The 27,187-nt window shown below is 41.4% G+C and overlaps 1 protein-coding gene across 1 annotated transcript in view; it reads left to right on the forward strand.

Annotated features, from left to right (window-relative positions):
- Nucleotides 1-27,187, forward strand: part of SEZ6L (seizure related 6 homolog like) — a gene marked incomplete at its 5' end in the record, with an annotated part of 799,882 nt that overhangs the window by 338,019 nt on the left and 434,676 nt on the right. Inside the window, one exon of the mRNA XM_086951928.1 lies at nucleotides 868-1,034. Within this exon, the coding sequence (XP_086808054.1) occupies nucleotides 868-1,034 (167 nt within the window). The remainder of the gene's footprint in view (nucleotides 1-867; nucleotides 1,035-27,187) is intronic.

The raw sequence follows: 27,187 nt of genomic DNA on the forward strand, positions 1-27,187 counted from the left end.
CGCATCCCGGATTTCCACGCATCGCACCTTTGCGACAAGTTTTCCAGATGCATCACCTGTTGACCAGAACCGTCACGGTGAATCCCCCCTACAGACCATATTCAACACATCACTTGTCCTGCATGCAGCAGAACTGTCTTATCGCCTCCCCAAAGTCTCAGGAACTGATGCATCTCTTTGTTTTTGACACTTCTTCACTCTGTGGCTGTTTGGGATTTTGAATGTTGGGCAGGCTCCAGAACTGAAAGGCTATTCTGTACATTATTGGCGATGTCCTATGTATCTTACACAGTGATGACTCCTGCTTGTTGATACTACAACAGGTAGGAGTCATCTTTGGTATCTTCTCCTCAATAACATTGTTCTTTTATTGAGTAAGTTTCCAGGTGAGTAAAAAGATTAACAACAGCTGCAAACCCTGCCATTTGTGCTCATAAAACTATGTCAAAGAATTGGCTTAATGAACCTGGAATTCACAATTGCCAAATATTCGAGCCTACTAAGCCAAGCTTAAAGGTTAATAAAGGATGTTCCAGTAAAATCATGGGACGTTTTCTGCATGTGGATGATTAGCAGTGCATAAACACATACGTTTCCTGAAGCAAGCTACTTGTGAAGCTTCTTTGAGACTGGGATTGAGTCAAGGGCTTGGTCTAGCCTTGATCTAGTGCATGGTTTAGGAATAACACCTCTTTATGGAGAGCACTGTCCCTAGAACAAGACTGCCACATGAAGCCCAGTACCTATACCTAATTGCATGAACAGCATAACAATAACCTACTGCTTTTTCTAAGACGGTAAACAATAAATTAAAGAAATTGTGCATTAATTCCTGTATTATTTCTTTTCTTTACAAACTTTGAAAAGAGTTGTTGTCTTCAGTGGAAAGTCCAACACGTCCACTTTACTTTATGACACCTTTAAAACAGAAAACGTGCCTTTCGAAGGAGTGATAAGTGAAGGGGCTATACTTCGAATTGAATTAACGACAGACGAGACAAGGACAGCTCAAGGATTTAGTATTCGTTTCGAAGGTAAGAAAGTTGATTAACTTTGGGTGCACGAATGTGATGAAAACCAGGGGCCTTATTTATGAAGGACTTGCGCCGCCGGTGCGTCACTTTTAACATGGGAAAAAGTGACGCACCGGTGGCGGAAGGCCTTCATAAATAAGGCCCCAGGGTCAGACTGGCTATAGGGGAATCAGGCAGTGCCCAATTAGTCAGTTTATGGGTCTTTTTTGGCTAATTGTGGGCCATGTTTATATTCTGCCGCACCTGTTTTTACTGTTGATTTCTCTAATATTACCACAAACATCGCTGGCAGTAAGCACAAATGCATGCAGCTATTCATGCCTCACAAAATACGTATACAGCGTGTATTTACATGTTTAAAACTGCCCCTACATGCAAATACGGGTCACATTTTTAACGATCTGATCCGTTGATGGAGGACAATGTTATTTTGGTGCCTAGGCCTATTTTCTGTCTCAGTCCGAACCTGATGATAAGGGATCCTGCCGCATTTTAATATTCAAGACTGGGTGTACTAGAAATAAATTTGCTCTTAAATCACCTGAGAAGCATTGGTTTCAAGAGTGTGGGTCATGAGAAACATAGTCATTGCAATGCAAATGTCTGGTACCATGTGGGAGAGCAGGGGACACACTACAGGCCCTATCCATACAAAATTTACTTTCTCACTTTTGAGTAACTTTATTAGTTTTGGCTACTCGCCATTTAGTGTAAAGTTAGTCAAAACAACCATAAGGTTACTATTAGTGGTGATTATCACAACCGAATTTGATGTTCCACACACTTGGCGACATCTCCACATTCGGTGCATAGAATTTCTTATCGTAAAGTATAGTGAAAAGTTAGTTTATTTAAGTTTCAAAACAATTAGAAAAAACATTTTTAAGCTAAATATTTATGGTAAATATTTGTACATATTTCTTTTAAATATAAAAAAATATACAACTGTTCCCACAATACCTTGATTATCAATTAAAAATGTAGTTATTTGTAATATATTAAATTAAAATAGAATTATGTTAAAAAAATTCTCACTTAAAGTATTACAATATTTTTTCAATTATATACAATAAAAAAGTAGTTAAAGATTTTGCAAATAACTAATTAAGTTATTTAATTATTTTAATAAATATTAATTTTGTATAAAAAAGCTATTTAAACATTGAAATACATGTGTATATATATATATATATATATATATATATATATATATATATATATATATATATATATATATATACATTATTTGAATTATTTACTTTATTTTAACACGGTTTACTAAGGGGGTCTATTTTAAGTCAATATTTCCATTATTTTCTATTGCCGGGTGTTGCAGTACCAGCGGCTGGCCATTTGTGGTGCAGGACTTACTCCAGCTGTGAGCAGATACATTAACAGCTAATTGGGTCCATTTTGGCTGTAGTTACTATAGATTTTCATTTTGTGAATAGGAAGCGGCTTACTCTTTGTTGGGCAGGTGCATGTTTCCCCCCAAACCACTGCCTAACCCCCTTCTTATTCATCACAAAGCCCATCCTTTTAGTAGTAAGAATTCCCCAATTTCAAGTCACTCCTCCCATCCTTCCGACATTTACTAAATTTACTACAAAAACATATGCATTTGCATATGTGTGTGGAGATCTCTGCAGTCGGGGAAAGATAGGAGAGGCAGAGGCAGACACATGCGCTCGTAGCTTTGTCAATTGTATTTTGTAGTGCATTACTAGTATTATTGTGATACTACTAAACACACTACACGATGTATCTTGTGTGATAGGCCCCTTCTTCTCTAGGGAATTAGCCTAGAGCAGATCTAGCAACGCAGGGTGTTACCTTATTCAGTGGCTTCGAGGATCTCCTCATTTTTCATGTTCATTGCACACTAGGAGGTTTACGATTTCTGTCCTCCCCCTTCAAGATAATAATGTTTCTCAGTGACCTTCCTAGCATTTCTTGGTGCAATTGTAGGGTGTAGAGAATGATTCCAGGACACCACCAATTTACTATCAGTGCAAGAGTGCCTGTCCACTCAATTACATAAAATAAAACTCTAAAACTAATTAATACATACTAAGGGGCCTATTAGGATGGTGGGCGGACTTACATCCGCCCGCGATCCTAGCGCTGCTGGGACCGGCCGCCAGTGGTGTGGTGATCCTGCACCAGCAATTAGGATGCCACCGTCTCCCATCCACATCATTGTGATGGGCAGTGCACACAGCACCGCCCGCCACAATGCTGGGGCTGCACACTGTGCATTTGCATGCACAACGTTGCAGGCACCGTGTGGTGCCTGCCATGTCGTGCATGCAAATGTAGGGGGGTACCATAAATTCCCCCCTTGTGCCCCCTCCACCCTCCAACATCATCGGGGCCTGCAACAGGCCCCCAACCGTGAAAACCGTATGCCTTCGTTGCCACCACGGAAAGGCTGCTTCCCGCTCCCATTATATTATGGATGGCGGCGTCTAGCGGACACCGCCTCCTGATTCAACCCTTTTGCGACCGGACGACTGGTCGACCAGGTGGAAAAGCGGCAGATGGTCTTCCTGTCAGCCACAGTAACCCTGGCCATAATAATATGGCGGGGGTAATGGGAAGGCGGGCGGGGGATTATGTCGGTTGGATCGCCACCCCCGTGCGGGCGGTGGCGATCTCTCCGACATCGTAATAGACCCCTTAGTCTCTAAAAGGATGGCATTCAATATATGGTGCACAGGGGAAAGGCCTGGGTGGAGAACATTTTGTGAAGATATTTTAAGATAAAGATTTCTTCTTTTTAGGCATATTACAGATTTCAAAAAAAGTCTGAAAATGGTGTATAGCGCTACAGCGCGTTCAATATTGAAGATTATTTACAATGCGTCAAACCTTTATCATGCTTATAGTATTTTCTGTAATTGGCCAATTCCACTGGAATCAACTGTGTTTAATGCCTTCACACAACTATATCAGAACACTCTCTGCAGCCACAATCATTAGGCACCCCTGTACACTAGCCACTTATAATTATGAATCCTTTTCATTACCTTCCTTCACAAAATCCAGCTATTCTGCAAGATCATCCTGGATTTCTCACTTTTTCAGGACCTTATTTTTACTGATATTATAACTGCGCATTGTGACTCTTCGATCAGTGCCATACGGTGTGTGCTCGGGCCCTAGAATGATGCTGTCCACATTTATTTCACTCAATTGCTTCATTTAAGGCCATGGTAGATGGTGCACAAAATGCACCTAAGACATGAAGTTAACTGTTATAGGTGGACTGCAGCGTGTATTTACACCGCCCACATATATGACAAAATATGTGGATTCCACAGGCACCAATGTGCTCTGATTAGGCTACTACAGTGTAAAGGGACTGCAGCGATAGCTGTAAAGGAAACAATGGTTTTCCATGTCAGAAACCCTGTTTTATTGTTTTAAGCAATAAAGTGCACCACAGTCACAAAATAGCCAAAAGCTGTTTTCTACAGTTTTTATACACTCTGCTCACTACAGGGAAATGTAATAACTTCTGTGCCTAGAACAGTAGGAGTGTTGTCAACAACTGGTCACTTAACAGGGATTAGCCATCTGGAAGCATATCAGGATCTGTTGGCAGAGCAAAGGAAAACTTTCACATTTTTTCTTTTGACTTGGAGTTTCTGAATGAGACTGACAGGATTTGCTCACTCTATTCATACACAGGGCTCTCCTAGACTTTCTGGCTCCATTACCAGATTACCAGTAGTGGCATAAACAGTGCCGGGCCCTGACAGAGGAAGGACACCTCATCTAAATAATGGAGTGGTTAGGGGGAGCCCAAATCCCTTCAAATCCCTGGTGGAATAGGAATTAAACAAAAACATATGGGGGAGTGAAGAGGGGTGAGGGTAGAATCGTCCTCCTATTGTTACTATTAGTCAACAAAAAGATCCTACTGCTGCATTGTACTATTTCCTTCATTGTCTGAAGGATTACAATTATAATGGTGATATGGATAAAGTGTTTTTAAATGCCCCTCAGACACTAAAAATTAATTCAGTGTCTTCTTCATCATTGGGGTCTTCTTGTCCTTCTACGGGGTGGGGCGTGCTACGACCTACTTAGACGCAGGAGCACTTAAATCTGTGAGAGAGGCTATGTGTAGTGCATAAGGTGGTAGGGTCGGGAAAGATAGTGGTGCAAAAATTAAAAGTTACCTGGCTAGTGGAAAAAATATAATGTATTGCCTTCCCTAGCTGGAAACATTAAAAATGGGGAGAAGTAGAGGGCATACTGTAATGAGTAGCCTTCTACTGGGTCAACTTGTTTCGAAAGCCATCCCCTTGGCTTTCTTCTTCAGGACCGTGCGCAATCCCTACTCTACTCTTGTATTTAACAATGTACATGTGCATAACGGTGTTAAGTACACGTACTGCATGCTAAAAATTGGCATTCAAAAAGTCATACCTAACTGGTACTTATCAATGCTATTAATTTAATGGCGTTATCGCCTCATGAGCTGTCGCGGAAGGGGAGGGTACCAGTAGTCAGACAAGAGTCAAGGCTGCACATTCTCCCGGGTATTACCTTCCCTTGGTTCGACGGAGCCACGTGATGGGGCAAAGTGCCCAGCATATCAAGGAGCATTACTTTTATATATTTGAAAAAGAAGCTGCTGAACTGCGAGTTTAGTTTTGAAAAACAAATGTTGCTGTGCCAGTGAACTGAGCATTGCGCTTGCGCAGGAAAGTTTTAATGATTTCATAAAAGCCGCCATTGTAGCAGCTTTTCCGAAGACAAAAAGATTTCTGCCAGGAAGGCAGAAATCTTTAAATATGGTGGACTGTGGTCTGCCAGGGCAGTAGTGTACAGTCCTCTGGAGCCTTGATGAAACTTAGAACTGCCCACAAATGGCTACTTAAGCCTCATTGTCATGTTTACCACCTCCAGAGGACTGGAACAATTTGATGAGGCTTGCACATGGAATGTGTACCCCAGACAGGCATGAATACCCCTTTTGTTCTGCTCAAAGCTTTTAGTCGTGCTGATTTAGTGGGCTCTCTCAAGCTTTGTCAAGCTACAGCCTTAATCCTTGCTCTGCAGGAGGATTCTGAGTACAACAACCTTTAAACAGGGAGGCCAATACAGCAAGCCCAGCCTAGCAGTGAAACAATCTCGGAGGCTCTGAAATTTTGCTTTGTCCCACTCTGCTTTTTGCAGGTAAAACCAATGCTGGAGCTTGACAACTACTACTTCATGTCAGTTTCAGCCTTCAACCATACTCCACTAGGAGATTTTGAACTCCAAAAATGTGACTAAGTGCCAAGCTAAAACTTTGGCTGGGATGATGAGCTTGGTGTATTTGACATCTGCTCCATTGCACTTGGCCTGAAATCCGAGTTTGAGATTTTACAATAACGTTTTAATATTTCTAGTCACTTATTGTATTAAAACTTGAAAAAATGATAATCCCAGGTCCCCTTACCAGATTTTGATTGTTTTGGTGTCGCTATGCATATTACATTTATCTCTATTGCTGAATATTCCTTTATGAATTTTATTGTACAGTTTACTTTATTTTATGATTGTTGTTACAGATGTGGGTGGGCTGGGAGGGGGTTGCCAGAAGGAAGGGCTGGAGGATGGCAGCACCCTAGTGAGGGTCCACATGCTGTGGAGATAATCCTCTAAATATCCACATAGTAGAGTACCCACCTTGATTGACATGTGAGGAAATGAGATTATGACTGAGGTCTGCCACTGCTCTGAACTCTTCACTGAATGGATTTAGGGTGCTCCAGATATACAGGCCCTGGCTGTGCAGCTGATTTCCCTAGCCTAGAAAGTCTGATGATTGACAACATACAAGCAGCTGGGGGAATCTCCTGGGGCAGAACTGTTGATTTAGTTTACAACAGTAGACACTGTGAGGGAACAGCCCACTGACCTCCCAATAAACTGTGAACTGGGCCCATGGTCTGCTTTTACTTCTACAAGGTGAAGCATGATCCTGGGGAGAGGATTAGGCTGCGTCGGAGGACATATGCGGTAGGCCACAACTCAGAGATACCTGGTGCTAGCATCGCATGATCGAGAGGCGAAGAAGCCTGACACTGTCCCCACGCTCGAGAATATGGCACTTGAGGGGAGAACTGATGGGGGTACTGAATGCTATTCTAGGAGTGGATAAAACTGTGGTGTATGGCTACAATGGGTATGCTAGTGCCTCCCTATCCTTTCTTGGCCCGCCAGTGGGGAGAGATTGGACCCACACTGGCCCGAAAGCACAATAATGCAATATATCCTAGTCCCATCTGTTCTGCCTGCCTGCATATTGAACTGAGCTGCTGTAAAAAAACACTGCACACTGGTTGCTGACAAGAAGAACCTCACCTTGGACAGTGAGTAGCACTCCTGTGCATGAATCTTAACTTTGGGCTAAAAGATAAAAACAACCAGTGACACATTATCTTGGCACACACTTCTGCATTGAACTGCGCCTGGCCATTTAATTTGACACCATGAGGGACAGAGAATCATCGTGATGTTCCATGGGTAAACAAGACCCCAAGCAACCCAAGCTGCTCTTTGAGAATTGAGGCTTCAATAGTCCTCTAGTCACAGAACTCCTTTGGAAGGTACCTGGTCAAAGTTTAACCAAGGCTCAACCAAGAAAAACGATCTGCGGATGCTATTTATTGATATGAAACACAGATCGGCTGAATGATCATCTTGATTAACATGAAGGCTGGATTGATCACATTGAGCATAATGTTTTAGAGATGGAAGATGACTTTAAAGGGTGAAACTAAAACCTTGCACAAATGGGGAAACTACTTGAACTTATTCAGGCCAAAAATGAAGACTTAGAGGCCTTCTTTCACCACAACAGCACACATTCTGGGTGTCAGTCCTGAAGACAAAGGCAATAAACAAAATCAAGAAATCCATGTAAGAAATGCTTAAAAGCCTATTCAACTATGCTACCTTCTCCCCAAAATTTTACATGGAACATGTGTATAGATTACTGACAGAGGCCTGCACTAGGCTGCCTGATAATAGCCAGACTGATGAATTTCAAAGACCAAGACACTATCTTACATAAAATAGTATCTCTATTTACCAAGCTTTTATGGATGCCATCAAAGCTGTGAGACAGGAATTCCTCCTAATGATACAAAATGAGCAAAAGGCTGGCAGTATGCTTTACTCAACCCCGCCAGGATTCAAATCTCAATTATTTGTAGGTAAACTGTGTTTACCAACCCTAAACAAGCAACTAGATTCTACCAAAAGAACCTTGCTAACACACCAATGTCTAATGATGGGAGCACTCCAAAAGATCATAGGTTCTTCAATTGATCACATACTGTGCTGTTGGTTATGTAATACTAGAGTAGGCATTAAAATTTCCCTGATGTGAGGCATAGTTACATAAAGGCATTGCAACCCTGGATTACAGCACCTGTCACTCATCCTTGGCAATGTATGGATTAACGAATTCCTGGTTCTTCTAAAATGTTCAAAGCATATGACCACTTCCAGCAGGTCACTGTACTGGACTTTCACTTCACCGAATGAGGCACTGAGCTTTGCACCAAGAATGGCAACAATTCACAAAAATTACTTCTTACTTGCTTGCTGAGCTCCTGATACACTTAGCCACCTGCTCCTTTGCTTATCAGGACCTGGCTCTGTAAACTGCCCACCCACTAAAATGCCATGGCTAATAGTTTTGTTTTTTAATGCTTTTTTCAGCATGTTGACTACTTGTTTATCAAATGCTGTTGGATTTCTATTTAATAATGAAGTGTTCCCAGACCTTTGTGGGGATAAGTTTAGGGAAAGTTTGTTAGGGAGGGGGCAGTACTTTCTTATCTTCTGTGATGTTCTCCTTTCATTGGAGTGAGGGGTGAACGTTTTGAGAGGGTAGTAGCAACCAAGGCATCAATATACAGTTGATCATTGCACAACTTTTTATTTGCCTTCAAGCAGCTAGACAACATCTTCGCCCATACTATCGCCCATCTTTTCCCCGGGGCTTCACTTCAGTATTTCTTCCTGTTGACTTACCATGTCCTGTATTAAAATGTTAAGTTGAAACCCACATGGCATGAACAAACCACTTAAGGACCAGTACACACTGGTGTGAACTTTGGCATGCTACCAGAGCCAAATCTCACTGGCAACAATGTGTCAAAGCTCAGCGCCAGATGGATAGGTATCACAATTGAGGCATCACACTTTTAGCACATGTGTGGAGGGATGTATGTCGTTACAACGCATACTTTTACAACGCATACCTTTACAACGCATTTTTTAAACCGCAACATCCATTACAACGCATTCCATTACAACGCATGCCATTACAACGAATTCTTTGAAACTACCTTTACAACGCATTCCACTACAACGCATACCATTACAACGCATACCATTACATTGCATGTGTGGTAAGTATTGGATGGTGTAGGGGTACAAATTACTATTCTAACTCCAGGGGGGTGCAACAGTAGGGTAAATGTTGGATAGTGTAGGGGTAAAAATTACTATTCTAACTCCAGGGGGTGCAACAGTAGGGTAAGTGTTGGATAGTGTAGGTATGCATTGTAATGGTATGTGTTGTAATGACTGTGTTGTAATGACATGCGTTGTAGTGGTATGCATTGTAGTGACATGCGTTGTAATGGTTGCGTTGTAATGGCATGCGTTGTAATGGATGTTGCATTGTAAAAGTTTCGTTGTAAAGGTAGTGCGTTGTAAAAGTTGTGTTGTAAGTGTTGTTTCCCTGTGTGGAGTTGCAATTGGGGTTCAATAGGGTTTCCCCCCCAAAGCCTAACATGCTCATACGGGATATGGCGGGAAGGTATATCATCCTTCAGGGCACCTTAATGGAGATTTAATACTGTTATGGTATGCACCTATGTGTCAAACATTCATTAATAACCTTTATTTTTCCACATGAAAGGGATGTACATTATGCAATTCAGCCAATTACCAACTATATGGGAGGGGGCCTTGAACATAGTTATACATCCACAATTAGTTAGATTGTGTACAACACACCGCCCTTGCCCCATGGCAACCTAAGAGCTGCAAGCAGTCATGATTATGACATTCTTGAATTTTGGTGCATCAGACACCCTTGCACACTGGATCCTTGTCCAGGATTGTCTGCTGGTTTTTCATTAGATGTGAAAAGTGATTCCTGAACTAATTACATTGAATACAAAACTAAAACAATATCTGACCATGGCCTTGTCTTGTTGGCTAGGGCTAAAATGTATGATAAAGGGGACGGGCCCTGACGTACAACCTCAAATCATCTCAAGCATCCCTGGGCCAGCACAAACATTCTAGAAACCAGCTGTAGGGATGATCTGCCATATACAATGCCAGAGAAAGTTATGCATAGAGAAGTATAAGTATGGGTTCCTCAGGATAATGCAAAAAGGCGACTTGACCTAAATATGCATTTTACTGATGAAAAGTGGAAGACCAGTTACTCTCTGACTTTGGCACTCTCCCCTAACTACAAACTTGGATTGATTTGTGCAAAGTTCCTATGCAGCATATACTAAATCCCTAAGTAATTGCATAGAATGGGCGTCAGAGACAATGCACCCTAGATGCAGGACCCAGGAGGCCTTTGGCGTGCAAATACTCCACAGTGGCCAACGTTTAGACTCAGTTACTACAATCTCCTACTGAAATGATGTGATTCATAGTCCCATGTACTCCACTTATAACTCTACTGGATTACATGAATTTCACTGCACATAGTGTAAAGAAATATACAGCTTTGGCCAGTGCACTTTGGCAATTGGGCACCTCCCAAAATTAGAGACTCGCTGAAGGATATGACATACTACAACAAACAGTTTGATGCCTACTGGAAATTGATGCCCATCCAATCCAGGCCATGGATATATGAGGCCTCGCCTAAGAATTTACCTTCTAAAACATGCTGAAGGACAAGGTGCAATCCCCCATCATCAAGCAACTATTGTGATTACATACAATTGCTAGGAGAGTCCCAATATGGATGAGCTGATCCTCCTATCCATCTTTCAATTTGCTGTGAACATGCCATACGCCAATCGGTAGGGTTTCATCTCTTCATGTATTGAAAGCTCTTGGTTTGATAAAGTATTGATAAGGCGGTGCAGGTGCATGCTTCTACGTGTACCAATGACTGTAAAGGGGAAGCTGGCTCTTATAACTCTCTGTTCACATGGGTTATGATGTTGCTATTTTGAAAATTGTTACCTAACAAAAGTGTTAGTGAAGCTTGGAGTTAACCTGCATTTCTCTGGGGAATTGCATGCTGTTTGTGCCATAGTTACCAGGGTTGATCAGAGTTTTACTGTTTCTCTGACAGGTGTTGAAACCTAACCAGGGCGTGTTTACTAACTGTGTTGACAGTTTTTTAACATTTATATAGTGCACATTGCATTTCTACCCATGAAAAGGTTTTATCCTATAGCCATCACTGTTTGCAGACTGCTATATGTTCTCTTCTTCTTCCATCTGTTTTCCCACCGCTGCCATGATTAAAATGTTATTTAATTTGCAATTACTATACAATAAAGCTATCATTTCTTAACAGACACTTCCCGATTTTGCCAAACATATAGACAGTCGCTTTATAGATAGCCTTCTTATTAATCACTGCATTTCCTACCGTCTTAACACCTTGAATGCTACAGCTAATCCTCCTGGATGCTGACCTCTCTTGATTCCCATTGTTCATGACGAGCTCAGCTCGTCATGAGCACACGACCAGTGTACTGCATGACGAGCTGAGCTCGTTATCCACTTGGGTATTCCACATGTGAGTTCACTTTTATTTCACTTGCTTTATCCAAAGATCTGTCATAGCTACCATAGGGAATCGTGCTGCCATTCTCAGTAGCCCAAGCATTTCTGCTCGTCTTCATACTCGTTTCTGACTAGAGCCGAGGATTGAGTAACACATATTGTGTGCTCTGACTTTGTGTGTTTTCCATTGTACGGCCAATTCCATAACCTTATGAGTGAGACACTGTACATTTTTAGCTTACCACCTAATACATATGTAGCACTACTTATGAAACGTGAAAAGGAAAGTGTACAAAATAGGTTACATGAGGCAGACAACTTTGACCCTCTAAAGTGTGACTTTTAAATACACACTGGAGGCAGCTGTAACGTGTTCTCCATCATAAAGCATATTTTTGTGTAGAGCCTAGACCATACACCCAGAATGCGGCGTAAGGTTAATGCTTGTAATCTTATCGTTCCTTAATTTAATACACTCACATTGTTAAGTCTTAATGGTGGCAATTTGTAGAAAATCTATTTTTACAACACAAATTGAACAAGCAGTAACTCTTCATAATTGCATTGGGATTTAGAAACTCTATTATCTGTAAGGGATTTTTTGAAGACTGCCGGATATATTCCACTTTTTTTAATCAGTCACTTAAATGATGACTTATGTAAATACATGTCTGGAAAATGTAAAGTAGGTGCAGCTGTGACCATTTTAAGGACTCTAGAGTAAGTCTTGAGATAAAGAGGATAGAGGCTTTTATCTCTTATGGTTCAGGTGCCTTGTCCCTCAGGGCATTATATTCGGAATCTGATGACTATTGCTGAGGAAGACGTCCCCTCATGCTCTAGCATTTGTGTTACAACTATTTTAAGTACACCTACTCGGAGAGCAACGGGCTCCAGCTATGGTTGTACACAAAGGGTGGTTTGATACTTTTGAAAAGAGACATGGGCAAGTGTTGTTGGATTGGGAAGCCAGGCTGTAGACTCCAAAAGCATGCTCTCAGGACACATTACTACAAGGGTGACTTAGGCAAGAGAACCAATTACAGTGGAAAGTGTCAACTCCTTGGTGAATACAAAGGGGCTAGAAAGGAGGCAGCACGCAATAGAACTTAGAAACATATGATGCTATAATTTTTTCAATTTTATCTATATAATTGATTGGAGCTAAAACAATTAAAAGTAACCATTTTGGGATGATTTAAGAAGCTTGCTGAGCATTTCTAATTGTAATTAAATGTACTCACACTGGAGCTCTAGAGAAAATTGAATGAGGTTACAAACCTCACTAAGAGGTGAAGGGTTCAGTCATTCGAGGGCCCTTCAATCGCGAGGTCTGAGCTGTCTATTCCATAAGGACACATCAACGGAAACAAAGATATTCAAACTAGCCAAAGTTGAACCCTAGAAGCTTTTTTACTCTTGGAAGACTGGGCAAGGTGGCAAGCATACCCAGAACACGTGCAAATTAAGAAAGGTCCAGATCCAAATTGTGTCCTACTATCAGTTTTTGAGGGTAAAGTAAAGCTATGAAAAGAATGTTTCCAACCTTATGAATCGCCAAACATATCAAAAGAAATGAAACAAAAAGGGTCCAGCTTCTTTACTAGGCCACAGAACATAATTTGATGGGACATTATTAGGCATCTCCTCTGAGTGCAATTACTGCATCCCAAAACCTTCTAATGCAAGCAGCATCCAGGGCCTATAGAGGGGAGAGAAGGTTAAACTTCACCCTCAAGGTTAAAGTTTGCAGAGACCAGAGGACGGTTTCCTCTTCTCAAGGCCCACCGAAACATGTCCATGAAGAGAAATGGCACTTGCGGTTGATTGGTCCATGGGGATTAAGTTCCACACAATAGCTGCCAGATAGTAAAAATACAAAGGAATCTCATAACAAAAGAGAGATGTCAGAAAAGGTGCAGTTAAAAAGAGGCCTTGGGACTTCCTCACTACATTTGGTTTAAATGCTGATGAAACAGAACCCGCTGAGAATTTATTTTTATTGTTTCGACGATATGGATTTAGGCGATATTTATATTATGTTTAAATTATGTATGAAAAGTAGTAAATATAACAATGTGTAAAGTATCAGCACATTTTATGGACCGTTGATTGTGTTAAACTTTATATACTGCGAAGAGCTGCTCAACTATTTGTTTAACAAATCATAATTAATCAAGAGCTAAATGCAGTGAATATCCATTATCTGTTTAGCTGCAGCTTGCTTTTGCCTCTGTGGCTTTTTATTGCTGAATAAATTGTATTTGATTTGATACTGTAAGGGAATCAGCCTTTAATAAAGGTTTTGATGATGATATATTGTATGATTTACCCCCACATGCTTTGGCTTACGGCGTATGTGCCCTCACCAATTATCCTCCATTCTGCTTGCGCCTTCAAGTTTCAAGTGAGCAGAAAGCAGGGAAACTATCATTTCTCATTTACAGCTATTTGTATTAGGAGGTGAAGGCACTCAGTAGCTTGTAAATGCCCTCCTGGAGAAAAAAAGGAATCCATATGGCTGAAGTATATTAAATGGTATACTGACATGCAGTAATGAAAACATATTAATGTCATTATTAATACCATATGTAGTGTCTTAGAAGTTATTAGACCCTTTTGGCCCTAGGACGCAAGTGTTGGAGGGAAATGCATTGAAGTCTGGTTTAGAATGTTGAGTTCGCAGTTATACACAGACAAAGAAAGACCTTTAAAACCAAGCTCTGTGTATGGCATAGTCATTTGCAGGTACCCTGGCTGGGGTATACGCTACAACTGGCGACAAGTTAGGGGATAAGTAACCCGAAGATCGACAGTGCTCCCTCAGAAAGATTACCGCCGTCCAAGCAAACTGCTCATGCATTCCACTTATACTTTGTCAAAGTACGGAATCAACGCTTAACGCATGTGCAGCCAAAGTGCAACTCCAGTTGCTGTAAAGAAGCTGAAAGAAATGAAAGCATTGCAAAGAAATCTACATATCGGTGACTGAGAGCCTGCTGGTCAGACCATACATCAAGGTACCATGCAGCTATGTAATACACAGTCATACGTAATCTGGAGCATTAACGGTAAACGCAGTTACAACCAGGTTTTCAAAGAGCAGCTATTAATAATCATAAGTTGTAAGATAACAAGGAGGCAAAGTGCACGTAAAGAGACATCAAAGAATAAAACAGTTATTTACTTACCAGTAAAATGAACCTGTGTGGCCTCAGTGCTAGGTGCCACAACCCAGGTAGCGCAGGGGTTGTGCTTACCAAGCTAGTGACAATCCAAAGCGACGGAAGATATCTTCGGAGCTGTGGATGGTTGAGACAATGGACGCAAAGACTTTGGCCGTCATTTCATAAGTCATCAAGGGTGATTCAGAGGCCAGCACATCATACCGCCTTAGAAATGACACACACAAAAAGATTCAAGATGAACCACTGAGGGAGGTGGAGAGAGCTCAACCCTCAATATAAACCATTTCCAGTACTGGTAACAGTGCTCCCACTTTCCTCAAACCAGCACCACTGTTCAATACTGGCAATAGATGGACTGCTTCATTAAAGACATACGAAGATGTCCTTGATGCACTTGATGAGACTGACAACAAAACATTTATCTAAAAAATCTTGCTGGTGATGGTGTAAAAGAAATATAAAGAAAATGCCACAAACTGACGAAGACGTCACATATCGTCAATATAAAGGAGTGTTGAATCTCATGTTTATTCCAATGGAAGTTGTCGATTACAAATGATACATCTTCCACCAAGAATGCTCGAAAGTTGGTGAATCCATTAATAAATTTGTGGGAAGACTCGACACACTCATCAGACATTGTAAGTTCAATTAATTTAATGATGAAGAAGCTATGCATCTGAGAATTATTGACAGATGGTTGTCAAATTCATTCAGATGACGAATGATGAGAGAAACTCTTAGTCTAGAGCAAGTGTTAATAGCTGCCACAGCTGAAGAGCATGCTGATAGACAAGCTGCTTACATGGAGGCCGGAGGTGCCCAGAACAAATCCATCATTAGTGTGACAAGTAAGCCAAAACAAAAGACTGAAAGACACAAAGTGAAGTCTAAATATAAAAAAAGTTGTGCTTTAGATGTGGATTCTCATTCTCACATGAGGTTAAATGTACCACATTTGGACAGATATGTAAAGGCTGTGGAAAGGAGAATTATTTTGTGATGGTTTTCAAAGCAAAAAAAATGTAAATGCGTCACTTGGCAAAGACAAAACAGACACCAGAATATTCCAGAAGCAATGTTCGATGGCCCATGAGGCCAAGCGGCGACATCAGCTGAGAAAAATCGACACTGAATGAAGTCAATTGTCACCCAAATCATCGTCAAACAGTTCCAGTGTATCTGTATGTGAAAGTGAAAGGGAAGAAAAATAATATTCCATGTCAATGCTTACCTCAGAAAAGCATGTGCATGTAGGTTTAGCTGCTTATGAAGAAAATTGACAGTCAAAGAAAGATTGACATGCCAAAGCACTAAAGTCATTCAACCTTTGTCCAAAGATTACACTTAAATGGTTGTTCAATACCTTTCATTACTGACAATGGTGCATCGATAAACTTTATTCCTGACTAGAAATACAATGAAATATCTCCACTGCTGCAACTTACGCCATTGAAAACCAAAGTATATACTTGGACTGTATCAACGCCCTTAAAAGGTCAAGGTTCACATGTAGCAACAATGAAACACAAGAAAACAAAAGTGCAAACACCCATCCATGTGCTTCAAGACACAGCGTCAAGTGCCTGTAAACGTAGTTTCACTATAGCCACTGATATGGAGCTAATTTACAATTAATTACAACATGAATGCTCACCACAAAATAGTATTTCAGTTCCCTTCAATATTTCATGGTTTGGAAAAAGTTAAGACTATGAAAGCAAAGTTGCATATTAACCTCTTCGCTGCTGATGACGAGCTCAGCTCGTCATCAGCCACGGTAGTCGTGTGCTGATGACGAGCTGAGCTCGTCATGTAAAACGGCTCTTTGAATTTTGCCGCAGCGATGCGGTTAATAAGGATGTCTGTTTTGTTGCTCAGTGACATAGGTTAGTTGTTTTTCATTTGCAATAATCTGTTGAAGAAGAGCTCAAATCAAATCAAATAGGATTTGTAGAGTGATGCATGTGTACTCCAGAGGGTACCCAGGCATTGTTGGGGGTGGCATGATGCTGCTGAGATGAGTTAGTTAAAGAGCCTGGTCTTTAGGTCCTTCCTGAACTCCTGCAGAGTGGGGGAAGTACAGAGGTGGAGGCAGTTCCAGGACTTGGCTGCCACGTGTGAGAAGGTGCAGCTACCACTCCTGCTTCTGTGGATGAGGGGTGTGGGCCAGGAAGAGGGATGAGGAATGAGGAGTGAAGTATGAAGGTAGGTTGTTGGAAGTCCACCCTGTTGTTGAGGTAGGCTGGATCCTTGTTGTAAAGGGCTTCTTAGGCTTGGATGAGCCTTTGGGTCTGTCTCAGGATGTAGAGGATGAACCTAGCTGCTGTTTTTTGGATGGCTGGGTATGCTCAGACATGGGCCCCTTGCTCACTTTGGATTCAAGCTAGCCTGGCTGATAAGGGGTGTTTCCCTGAAACCAGTCCCAGGATACTTGTTTCCGGTTCAGGGAACACCTGGCTTGTCAGTTCGGGCTGGACTATTACCATGCGGAACAGGGCCAAGACTGATTTGCATATGGCTGGGTCTGAACTGGGATAGCGAAGTGAGCTAAAAAGCGATGATGGATTCAACCCAGATCTGTGACTGGGGGTGAGTGTCTGAAAAGTTTAGTGCTCTGTCCATCATCGCCTTGTGTTTGCTTTGTTTGCTCTAAGTTGGCAGGGTAAGCCCAGACGTGGGTACCTTGCTCACTTTGCCACTGGATTCATGCTAGCCTGGCTGATGAGGGGTGTTACGCCAAACCAGGTCCCAGGATGCTTGTTTCTAATTCAGGGAAGACCTGGCTTGGCAGTTCAGACGGGACTGTTCCCATGAGGCACAGGGTCAAGACTGATTTGCATATAGCTGGGTCTGAACTGATGTTTCGAAATGAGTTAAAGAACAATGTTGGATTCAACCTAGATCTGTAACTGGGGGAGAATGTCTGAAAAGTTTTAGTGCTCCGTCCATCCTCTCCTTTTGTTTGCTATGTTGGTGAAGCAGTCATTCATTTTAGGTGTATATTTTTGGCAATACGCAAACTCTTGTTTCGGCATAGGGAGATAAAGTGATTTGCCCAGGCCCACAGGTGTTGCGTCAACGCAGAGATTCGAACCTGGTTGTCCAGTCGCAATGTCAGCAGCTCTGGCCATTATGGCAAATCTTTACCTCACTCCTTTTCCTGTGCCTATAAAATTTACGTGGTTCTGTGCAATATAACTAGTGCTCATTTAAAGCGCTCTGATATTTTGGGTCGAGGTAGCACTATATAAAGAAATAAAACACTTGAATTTAAGTGTTTAAATGGTACATAAATTCCGTTCTGAAAAGAACAGTGGTTGCTTACATAGGTGTGGCTACATTAGTTTTCTGTATGTGTATGTTTTCGGCTATATGCAAACTCTTGCTTAGGCATCGGGAGATAAAGCGATTTGCCCAGAATCACCATGACTTGAACCTGGTTGTCCAGCCACAAAGTCAGCAGCTCTAGCCGTTATGACACATCTTTGCCTGACTTGATCTCCTGTGCCTATAAAATTAACATGTAGCTGTGCAATATAAAAGGTGCTCTTGTAAAGTGTTCAGTTACCTTGGGCCGAGTAAGCGCTATATAAGGAAGAAAACTAATTTAAGTGTTTGAGTAGTGCATGCAATCCTGTCCTAAAAATAACAGTGTTGCTTTAGATGGGTGTGGCTACAATAGACCTGTTCAGGCCCCTTGGTAACTCTTTTGGTATTTCATCAATACTATTATTTCATAAATATTGGAGAGGGATCCTCTGTCTTGGCATGAGCTATTATACTTGTGAGTTTACTAATTATCATTTAAAAAAATGTAAACATGTAAATCCGACCATTCAGAATATTTAGCAATACTTTCCATTACATGCCATACTACAAGTTATCCAATCCCAGACATATTTCTGATTTGTTTTTGATTGAGGCACTTTAGTCTGCCCTTTCAAATGATTTCACAGAGATGGTAGCAAACACAATTACGAAATGGTCACAGTTTGCTTATCACCCGAACAGCAAGTCTGCACGATAGTTGTTGTGTGCAAATAACGTGCAGGGCCCAACCCTCCCATCAGCAGCTGTAAATAAAAGTTCTGATTGATGCAGAGAACCCCAAAAGCTATGAAACTAGGTACGGACAGATCACCTCCCTTGAATATGTCCCTGTCCAGAGTAGCGTGTTACTCGCCAAAAAGCGCTTTGATGCCTTGGTGGTAGTAAGCGCTATATAACTACAATTACAATTAAGCTCTTCTTTTTATTATTAATTACTGATGCCTAGCAACATCTGCTTGAGTCTGCGATGATCTTAAGGGATGGCAGGCACCTGATGTTGTTGTTTTTTATTTAAACAATCCATAGATATTAATGGAGACTTGTTTTTATTGGGTCCTTCTCCTGTGTAGTACTATTCCTCTTGAGTCATCAACATTTCGCAGCAAATGCTCTTGTAATGCACAGGGGACAAGTCACTCTTGTTGTCTTTTCTCTCCAATTCTACACTCCTGAGTGTGGGTGCCGCTCTTTTGATGCAGCCTCGGTGTAAAATCCATGTTGGACTTTACCAAGCCTCACAAATCAAGATTTGTGTGGCTTTGCTTGGGGTTTTATCACAAAAGTAATACAGAGCAGTGCATACTTCTGCCTTGCATTACCATACATCTAGGAAGCATTGCATGGGTAGAGGATTGCGTACATCCAACTATTTAAAAGTCAGTAAACATGGGTTTTGGGCCAAAATGGTGCGCCATTCCAAGGCTTGCTAACAAGCGGAAATGGGAAACATCCTTTACAACGCAACTTTTACCATGCAGTGCTATTACAACGCAGGTTTTACAACGAAAACCATTACAACGCATTGCGCTGGGGGGCACTCTAGGATAGGGAATAGATTTAATTTACTATCCAACACCTTCCCTAGCGTCCACGGGGACTGGAGTTGGAATAGTAAATTAAACTATTCACTATCCAGCACCCCAAAGCGCTATGCGTTGTAATGGTATGCGTAGTAAAACCTGCGTTGTAACAGCATGCGTGGTAAAAGCATGAGTTGTAACGTCATACATCCAGCAGAAATACCTTTATTTCTCCTGTCTACTTCCTCTTTGCATACGCGCTGCATTTTGCAGCACACATACAAAGAGGAATAAGCCTCTAGGAATAATTTTTGTGTAGAACCACAATACAGGCCCAGTTGTGTTGTGGTGCCAGACTGACTGCGTGGGTGCTAGCAAGACAGAGTATTGTATGTATTGTATTGCATATAGCATTTATAAAGCGCAGCAAACACCCCAAGGGTACCCTGGCGCTGTTACACCAGTGCTACGAGAGAGCCGAACTGCCCCTATCTTAGTAGAAAGGGTGCTTCCTTCGACTCAATGCAGTGCAGCAACCTTTTTTGCTGTGCTGCATTGTTGTTCCAAAGTGTATTAAATCTGGGTCCCTGTGAGGACATACACAGACAGATTAGAATTCATTTGAACCCCTTGAAAAAAGTAACTATATAGAAATAATAGAAATACAATTGTATATTCATCTTAAAGGGTTTCATTTTCCTGACATTTTTCAAAATATTCCTAATTTGTTTGATTCTTCCATTTGTATTTCTCGGTGCTGTGTACACCTCCTTTGCGATTTGCTGTTGCCTTACGCACATATATTAACCACCCTACCTCCATTTCTCTGATTCCATTCTCCAGTTTGACATGCCAGGCTTCACAATTATCATGGAATGTTAGTATGCGGACCAACCTATTTGCACATTCTTGGCATTTCAGACATTTACAATATCCTCACCTCTAATTTAATCGTTTTCACACATTTTGTTACTATACTCTGGTGCAAACACATCCTCGTATTCCTTAATGGTATCACACAGCTATTATCCCTCCACTCTAACTTGTCACTCCTTTTTATACATACACTATTTAATTTGTGGCATAGTTTGAGTAGTTCTCTCTTTAATGTCAAAAGACTGGCCCCATCACACTGTTGACCATTTCCCTATAAGTCAATTCCTGTTTATTAGACCTGACACCTTTGGGTTGGAGTGCCCCAAACGTTTTGCCTTGACCCCTCCTATTTTGCTGAAATACCTTTTGGGTTTATGATTTTGCACACTTTACACTAGAGCTAAGGTGTCAAATATGCTACAATATGCCGACACCTAAGAGGCACATATAATGTACTTGTAAGTCTGTAGTAAATGATCGCACCTGTACCCAGGGCCTTATTATTAAAAGCCACTAGTGGCCCAGCAGCACTCATTGTGCCACCTGCTAAAGTAACCTTTGAAAACACGTCTCAGACCTGGCACTGCAGCATATAATGCAGTTTTAAACTTCCATATCAACCTGGCAAAATACACCCTTTGCTAGGCCTACACCTTCCTTTTGAAGAAATGTAAGGCACCCCTAGGATGGCCCTACAGACTCATAGGCCATGGTGCATTGTATGTAAAAAGTAGGACATGTGGGTTTAAGTATTACATATCCTGGTTGTGAAAAGCTCCTAAAGTAATTTTTCACTTTTGCAAGGTCTATCTCTCCCATTGACAAACACTGGGTACCTTATTACATTTAATATGTGATAACTTGTGTTTGTGAGAAAGTAAAAAAATATACTGCTTACACTCAAAAAATTGTAATTTAAAATCCTCTTTACTGGTAAACTTGTATTTAAATTGAAAATTCTGAAAGTACCGCTTTCAGAAAGTTGCCATTTTTGTGCCCTAAACATGTTTGCCTTCTTCCTGTGTCCTGTGTCACATGACTGTAAATATGACTCTGCAGATTTGGTTTGAGTATTTCTTCCAGACAGTGACACAAAAGGGGACTAGTTGTGGGCAGAATGGCTGGAGATGGACATGTGCCCTGTCCCACTAAAGCTTCAAAGGACTTGCCTCCAACCCATAAAGGAATTTGACTCCCTGGGGCCTTGCAAGTGAAGGGAAGAGCATTCCAGAATATTACACAAGAAGGACGGCCTTGCCCCCTCTCCCAGGGGACTGCCCTGCTGCTACAACAGACTGCTCTGCTGGTTGGGGACAGCATTGTGCTCCAAGAAGTAAGATTGGACATGCTCCCTTCATCCGAGTCTAACCTCAACTCCAAGGGTCAGTTGGCTGACCTCCAGAGTGAGCTACAGGGACACAAGAAACTCCAGAGGCCTCATTGAAACTGTCCAGCTAACCTCCTGCTCTGGCCCTGTCTGAGCCTGCTGGTGGACATCCTTGAGCCCTGATGGCTTCTCCTCTGAGATGAGTTTCTGATCCCCCAGAGGTGCCCTTCCACGTCAAAGACCCTTTGCTGGCATCAGTTGAGCTCTGTAATACTAATGTTTTGGGCTCTTTGCAACCGAAAACGTGCTCTGCCACTTGCAACAATCACCCACACTAAGTTCAGGTGAGCTCAACTCTTTGTGCTACTGTGGCCTCCAACAATAATCGGCAAAACAAGATTTTTACGTTGTGCTACAGCAATGGCAGCCTGCGGTGATGCTCAACTCAAGGATCCGTTTAAGAAAGACAAGGGAACCCAAAAGTTATGCCATAGGGACCTTGGGCAGTATCATGTTACAAAAAACAGTGGTCCCTACTCGTGGACACAATGGTATACTGAGCTCAGTATACCATTGTGTCCACGAGTAGGGACCACTGTTTTTTGTAACAACTCAACGATCCAGCAACCACTGTCCGCGATTTTTGTCTGGCTCTTCATGTTACAACAATGACAGCACATTTCGCCCAGCATGGTCTTCGAGCTACAGCAATGATCATCTGCAGTGCAGTCCCTCCTCCTCGAGGCTAACTCTACAGCGATCAGAACTGTGCGTGCCGGACTTTAAGAAGGTGACTTTTCCAGTAACCCTAACCTGGTTCCTGTATCCGGCCCCACTTCATTGTGGTTGGTCAGTACTTGTGACTTTCAACTGGTCTAATACGACCAGATGGCCATGAAAGGTGACTTATATATTTACGTGTTTGAGCTACTTAAAACTTCGAAATCGCATACCTCCGGCCCTAATGACTGGATGTTTGTCATTCTGGTATAATTGTTTTAATTTAAATTGACTCTATTTTTTTTATTGGTTTTGGATTTTACATGTGGTGTATCTTTCACTTTATTAGTGTTTGAGTGCTGCATACATTTTTTTACACTTGCTCCTGAGTTATACTTGAGTGCTTTCGGCTAAGCGACCAGAGGCCGAAGCACAGATTAATTTAGTGAGTTTTGTGGTTCACACTGTCAGTATTGTGGTTGTCGCCTTAGCGGGGCTTCCACCCCTGTCAATCAATAACTCAATTTCTTACAGCTGTGCTGAAGCAAAGTTTAACACATTTTTCACTTTGAAATTGTGATGTACAGTGCAGAGTACTGTTGGACTGTCATGTTTGACCACCTCTCTTGCATTGGTCAACAGGTGAGGTGTCAGCTTTGTCACATGACTAAAACCCCTATTAGACTCAGGGCTACAGAACCTCTCTCATACCTTTTTCTTACCACTTTCTTTCCTGTCTCTCTCTTCCTATCAGCCTTTGCCTAAATTTCCTGGCAACTCTATGTAAAACGGGATTAGCTAAAACAGATATTTTACCGTGAAGTACATGTAACCAATGCATACATACTACTTTTGGCTAACCCAGTGACAGAATTCTATTGTATTCTTTTTGTATAAAACTAATAAAAATACTTTGAAATAAAAAATAAAAAAAAATAAAAAGAAACACTCATGCATCACCCATGGAATGGCTCGTTGGCGCATAGAAGCGCAAAGTAGCAGAAAATGCTACTTTGCTTTATTTTCGGGCAACTTTCTAACATAAATATTGATTTGCACTGGAATGTAGCTCCCAAAACAACAATTTGCACTGGTTTGTGTGCCTTTTGTGGTGCAAACCTGGCACAAATTTCTAGTAAGACTTCCCCACAGTGTGCCGTTTATAGGGAAACTCACCATTCCATCAGTCATAGCTAGGTATAGATGCCGATTTCATATTATATACCTGGGAGTGGCAAGATAAACATCACACACATTTAGACTAGCTTTTGTATTCTAAATGTGGCTTGTGAAAGTACCCTTCATGCCAACATAATGGTCCGCCCACCAAATTTAAAAGCAGTCGGATCATAGATTGACAGCACAGACTTTTCTCTGTCTATGCCACAGCCAAAGTTCTCACTGAGTAAGGGCAGTCGGAGAGTTGGATATATGTCCACCCACCCAATTTAGATGTGCGAACATATAGTCGTTTTTAACTCCCCATCACCGTTAGGAAATCTCCGGTAGTAAGACTCAGCAAAAACACAAAAATTCCAACCTCGCCAGGGGAGATGGCTTATGCACGAGTGTAGATTTACTACTTTTGGAATTCACAAACATTTACAAGAATCCTCTTGGAAAGCTGTGTCATGCACAGGTTCCACAAAAATTCCTTGGAAATTTATGTGACATTGCCATAGAGATCATGTTCCTGCTATGCAGAATCCTCCATAGAAAGGAACTCTGCATGTCGGGAATAGGACCTCCTGTGCAAAGGAAGTTATTCTTTATCTCCCCAGGGAAAATATTTTTTCTGTAGAGAAAACCCTTTCTCCTACACCCCCACCAAACCTGGGGGCGATCCATTCTCTTTTCCACCCTAGAAAGGAATTTATGCCAGCACTTGGCTGAAGTGTATCCAGGGTGGAAAGAGAAATAAGAGGTTTTGTGAAAGCCAATAAATACACAAGTTTTGGGGAGTTCCTACATTTCCAAGACTATCATCCCCTTTTAAGTTGTATTTTACCCTCCACTTGAGTGGGATTTATGGGCGAAAACTCTATTATGGACCTGGTCTCCGCACATGCATATGGGTTTATACCTTTCTAGAATACCTTTATAAAGTCCAGGTAGGAGATGAACAGGTATGGTCAGTTTCAAACGTATGTTTACTACCTAATTTGCCTTTGTGAATACGGGGCATTGTGTCTTCCAGTATTGACATTAGCATTGCTGTATTTCTTATTAAATGGTGGCATTCAATATCAACACCACTGGACTGGGTATACATTTTCTACCTTAATGTTTAACACTATATTCTTTTATTTGACCCTAATAGAGGGCTTCAGACTTGAAGGTCTGTCAAAAAAAGCATGTTCAAGAATTGTTTTAATTTTTATATAAAACAACACATGTGGGGGGGGGTCCTTCTGACATTACAAACAACTGTGTTTTTATATCAAGAAATTTAGCTGGGTAAGAAATATATCCTCAAATGCTGGTTCCTTTTACTTTCTGCAGTTGCTAGGCAACTAGTCAACAGCAGTGTCTAAGGAAGCAACATGATTGAAAGTACAGTGTGGGTGGACGACTTCCTTATAAACCCACTCCACCTGCAGCATTCAACACACTTCTTTTTTTATGTCAGGATAAAAAAACAGAATCTCATTCATTTTTAATTAGAAACACCGAGCGAATATCATAAACAGTAATTTCGAATATGTGTTGGATGACAATAATCCTGCCGAGAACCAGTTATTTATATGCGAGCCATAATTTAAGCGCGGATTATGCCATTTAAAGAATGTTAAATTAAATATGTTCAGATTATATTTTCAGCCTGCATAATGTATTGCTTACATTGCTGTGATATGTTATGCAGGGATGTTATAGTGGCATATAAACAATACATATGATTTTCTACTGCGAGTAATTTTTTAGTTTTTATATTTTATAGAGGCATTGTAAAATAGATACTATAAATGCCATTATCGATTCACTTTTTGTGGCATATGGCAGCTGCCCTTACAATTGGCTGGTGAAGGAAGAGGTTTATGAAGCATTTGTACAAACACAACACCAAATGCTCATGTAAGAAATAAGCGTGCATTCACTGAAGCATGCAATTCACAATGTGCCTGCTTTATGGATTTTCTAATATTGCGCTATGGAGGCACACCATTCCCTCTGCATTTCAGCACCGGTGAGACGTATGAGATGTGTAGCAAATTTTAATAAATAAGACTCATTCACAGTCCAAGATGACGTTTTTGTCGCCTTATGCAGTCCTAAGAAGGTGGGGGAGCATTTTAGAGCCATGCCATTGTCTGTCAGTGGTGGTGGTTTTACGTGGTTCCAGCGGAAGTGGGTAATACGTCATTCCTCTTTGCTCATTGGTGATTAAAAACTGCATACACTAACTACCCTTACGAGTTGGACTTTCAGGGATAGCTACACATCAGTGTGCGGCTGCTGACGTGCAGCCACACTGACCTGCTTGCTGCCTTGACTGTGCAATTTCGCCCTCCTTTTTACATCTCGAAGCTAGCTGTGTGTGAGCAGACCTGCTGTTTCCAACACATAACATATACTAAGAGTGGGCTCGTAATTGGATTGCTTGGTTATCTTTCTCAGTTGTTTGCTCTTGATTCGCCCTAATCTTGTGATTGTTCCGCCCTTGATCGTTTCTGTCACACAGTGTTTTAATTGGCTTTTTGGGTGCATTGTTTTGCCTCTATTGGACTGTATAAGTGATTACTTTGCATTCTAAAAGTAAAACCTGTCACCACACACATGTTTTTTCAATGCAAATGTTCCTTGGAATTAAAATATTTATTCCATTCTGCATCTCTTTTGCTGGGCTCGTGCCGAACTCAGAGTACGCAGTGGCTGTCATGAGGTGCTCTCCGTTAACATTACCAGTTCCCACACTCTGGGCACACAGCTTCCAGCTACTGTGTCACCTCGTTTTAGAGCTCACGGCTGCTGATGTCACCAGTGCTCAGTTTTCACTGTATCCGGAATATGTAGTTCCCATCACGTCACTGGGGATTATGTCAAACGCTTATTATATTGGAGCAAATTTCTCTCTAGTTTCTGTCTGGAGCCATTTTATTTTGTAGCTGTTAAAGTAAGGTAGTGTTTGCTCAAAACAGCTTTTACTACTGTAATATGGAAACAGGATTCTCGAAGTAGTAATGTGTGACAAGAATTCTTGTGCACATTTTTGATGTGTGGAATTTTGTTTTAGCAGTGATGGTTTTGTTGTTTTTTTTCGCCTCTGTTTTTTGTCTTTAACGGTTGGTCCCTGGGCTTATTGGCGGGGAGGGGACTAGGAGTGCAAACCTACCCCCCCCAATATAATAAAAAAATAACTTACCTGACCAGACTACCAGATCTATGCATGACGCTTTTCTG

The sequence above is a fragment of the Lissotriton vulgaris genome, unplaced genomic scaffold (assembly GCF_964263255.1).
Source record: "Lissotriton vulgaris unplaced genomic scaffold, aLisVul1.2 SCAFFOLD_908, whole genome shotgun sequence".
Taxonomy (NCBI): Eukaryota; Metazoa; Chordata; class Amphibia; order Caudata; family Salamandridae; genus Lissotriton; species Lissotriton vulgaris.